The 3,066-nt window shown below is 26.7% G+C and overlaps 1 protein-coding gene across 1 annotated transcript; it reads right to left on the bottom strand.

Annotated features, from left to right (window-relative positions):
* LOC126668693 (uncharacterized) lies at positions 1-468 on the bottom strand. Its single transcript, XM_050361876.1, has one exon. It carries the CDS (start codon positions 466-468, stop codon positions 1-3), a length of 468 nt encoding a protein of 155 aa, XP_050217833.1.
* Positions 469-3,066: the final 2,598 nt, after the last annotated feature.

The following is a 3,066-nucleotide window of genomic DNA, read 5'->3' as shown; positions in this document are numbered from 1 at the left end:
TCATTTTTTGGATGGTGCTCTTTTATGGCTTGAGTTATGCCTTTTCCCAACTTTAGATCCAGCTCCTTGGACAAGATGTGCAACCTTAATACCTTGTTGGTTTAGTATGCCCTCTTCTTGAACCAATTTATTAGCCAACTCATTCACCGTCCATTTATCCTTAATGGCATTGTAATGAATTTGGAAAGGTCCATACTGAGAAGGCAAAGAATTTAGGATAAACTGAACAAGAAAAGAATCGTCCACCATCATTCCTAAATTCTTTAGCTTTGCCGCAAGATTCGTCATCTTAATGACATGATCATGAATTGAGAGTGTGCCATCAAACTTCATGGTTGTAAGATCTGCCATAAGTTTTCCTGCAAGGGATTTGTCTGCAGTCTTAAACCGATCTTCTATTATTTGTAAATAATCCTTAGCATTTACCGGTTTAGGTAGGGAAGTTTTGATGTTGCTAGCAATTGTCATACGTAAAAACATAAGGCTCAATCTGTTAGACTTCTCCCAAACTTTATGGAGAGCCTTTTGCTCATCATTACTTGTTTCTATAAGAGGAGCTGGCTCTTCAATTTGAAGAGCCAAATCCAGATCAAGTACTCCCAAGGTGAATTCAACTTTCTCTCTCCATTTTGATAAGTTGATTCCCGTGAGAAGTGTGACAGACGAAACAGATGATGACAAATGCGCAGGAAAAGATGATGCAATTTGTAGAGATAAAATTGAATTTTAAAGCATTCAAAACATAAACAACACATAAAAATTGAATATATATGACAAGAAAATATAGTGCTCATGTGGGACGTCACTATAAATTCTACAAATAATACCATTAAAAGTCATAATATTCATCATGCATAATTAAGTAATATATTTACTTTAATTAGACACATAAAAAAAATCTGTAGATTTTTTTAGTCTGTATATATATTATTTTTTTATTATTAATCAAAATATAATTTTAATTATCTGTGGATAATTATTAATTCATATATTGACTAAGACATTATAATAATGGTAATATAATATTTTATGATTTATAATTTTTTTTTAAAATCGAATTTAATATATAAAAAAAATAACATAATTGATCTAGTTATAATATATAAGTCTGCTAATGTCCGTAATTAACAACTCTATCTGACCAAATAATAAAATAAAACATTATGGTAAATACATATATATAAAAAAAATAACAGAATAAGAAAAAGATATAATGTCATTAGAATTCATCATTACCATGAATAGTTTTATGATTCTTTGCCAAAAGAACAACTTTGCAACGTGATAATTTATGGCCAATCGAAACACATAATTGCGATTATATTTATAGCAAAAGAAGAAATTCAATGACATTTTAACATTAATTAAACTGTTCATATAATAGTAAGACAATAATAAATATAAAACAGTCTAAAAACGCATGAAACATATTTAATCGACATTATTTTACCCGTACAGCAATAAACGATTAATTCAATGGAAATCAATCACGATTTAGATCTATTTTATTTTATGGACAATATGTGTTCGATAACCTAAGTTCCGATACTATATGTAAGTTAATTTACTTGAACCCTAAGATCTTTGAATAAACATGATAATCACAAATAGACTAATATAAAGGAGAAATAGAAGAATACCTCCTTCCATAGCGATTACGAATGCGGTATAATAGAATAAACACTATAATGAAGAGTTTCGGTTTCTCTCCTCTCGCCTATATATCTTTTAGTTATGTGTTTGTTGGTGTGATTTTGTGATGGTCCAAAAGCACTATATATAGGAGAAGAGAAGACTGAAATTCCAATTAGGGTTTCCTCTAAAACTTAATCTCAATCGTCCATCAAGGTAGAGTCATAATAGAAAAGTATCTCCTTCTTAATAACCAAATTAATTAGGTATATCTTACTTTCTATAAAAAATAAGATTCCTAATTAGACTATATTACGGAAAAGGAAATAGGTTTGAGGGTCAAGTAAGGACCCTTAAGATATTTTCTTACAACCCCTAATTCTCTCATCTTAGTGGAAATGTTTTTCTTTTACAAAAAAAATTAATTCAAAATTTTGACTATATAAATTTCGAATCTAACCACACCAATTATGTTAAATTGTTAGTATAAAATAAAGGCTTAATTCCTTAAAAACCCTCACCTTGCATTTTTTCTTCGTTTATACCCTGACCTTGTAAAAACACCATTTGTACCCAATTTTGGGTTTTTATGTTTCATCCCTACCCAAAAGTATTAAATTGTACTCTTTTCATTTGTAAAAGAGTTTAAAACATAATTTTTTTTATTTTAAAATATACAAATAAATCCTTAAACTTAAAAAATAATTAAATACATCCAAATAATTAATTAATTTTTTTAATTTTATAAAATAAAATAAAATAAATAAAATTTATTATTTTTTTTAATTTTTTTGTCGGAAATATTTTTTTATAAAATTTAAAAAAATTAAAAAAATATAAAATATTCGGAAATATTTTTTAAAAAAATTAAAAAAATTATTATTATTTTTAATTTTTTGAAGAAGATGATATTTTTGTACTATTAATAACATTAATATCTAATTAGTATATAAGTTAAAAATGAAGGATTGTTTTAAACTATTTTTCAAATGAAAAAAGTACAATTTAATGCTTTTGGGTAGAGATGAAACATAAAAACTCAAAATTAGATATAAATGGTGTTTTTACAAGGTCAGGGTATAAACAAAAAAAAAATACAAGGTGGGATTTTTTTAAGGAATTAAGCCTAAAATAAACTATCTCTAAAGGTTTTATTTAGCCAAGATATAATCAGCTAATTACAAGATCTCCTAACAAAACTAAGGGCTTGTTAGCACCAGCACTAATAATATTTTCCCGTCTCCTTCGTAAATTGAATCAAGTAACTTTAAACTAGCAGCCAAAAAAGTTACCGAAATTTTGGAAAAATATAGAAAAATTGTTACTACAGTGTATTTTTTCTTTTAGTAAAAATACCGAAATTATATTAAATTCAAACAACTATTCACACAAGCAAAACAAGAAGCTCAAAAGCTTTACAAGTGTATTTTATTT

Source organism: Mercurialis annua, linkage group LG2 (assembly GCF_937616625.2).
Source record: "Mercurialis annua linkage group LG2, ddMerAnnu1.2, whole genome shotgun sequence".
In the NCBI taxonomy this organism is placed as follows: Eukaryota; Viridiplantae; Streptophyta; class Magnoliopsida; order Malpighiales; family Euphorbiaceae; genus Mercurialis; species Mercurialis annua.
This window is presented reverse-complemented; position numbering and strand designations above follow the sequence as displayed.

Bases quoted from the DNA above. Each gene is read 5' to 3' on its own strand.
- LOC126668693 (XM_050361876.1), bottom strand. From the start codon at position 468: ATGACAATTGCTAGCAACATCAAAACTTCCCTACCTAAACCGGTAAAT.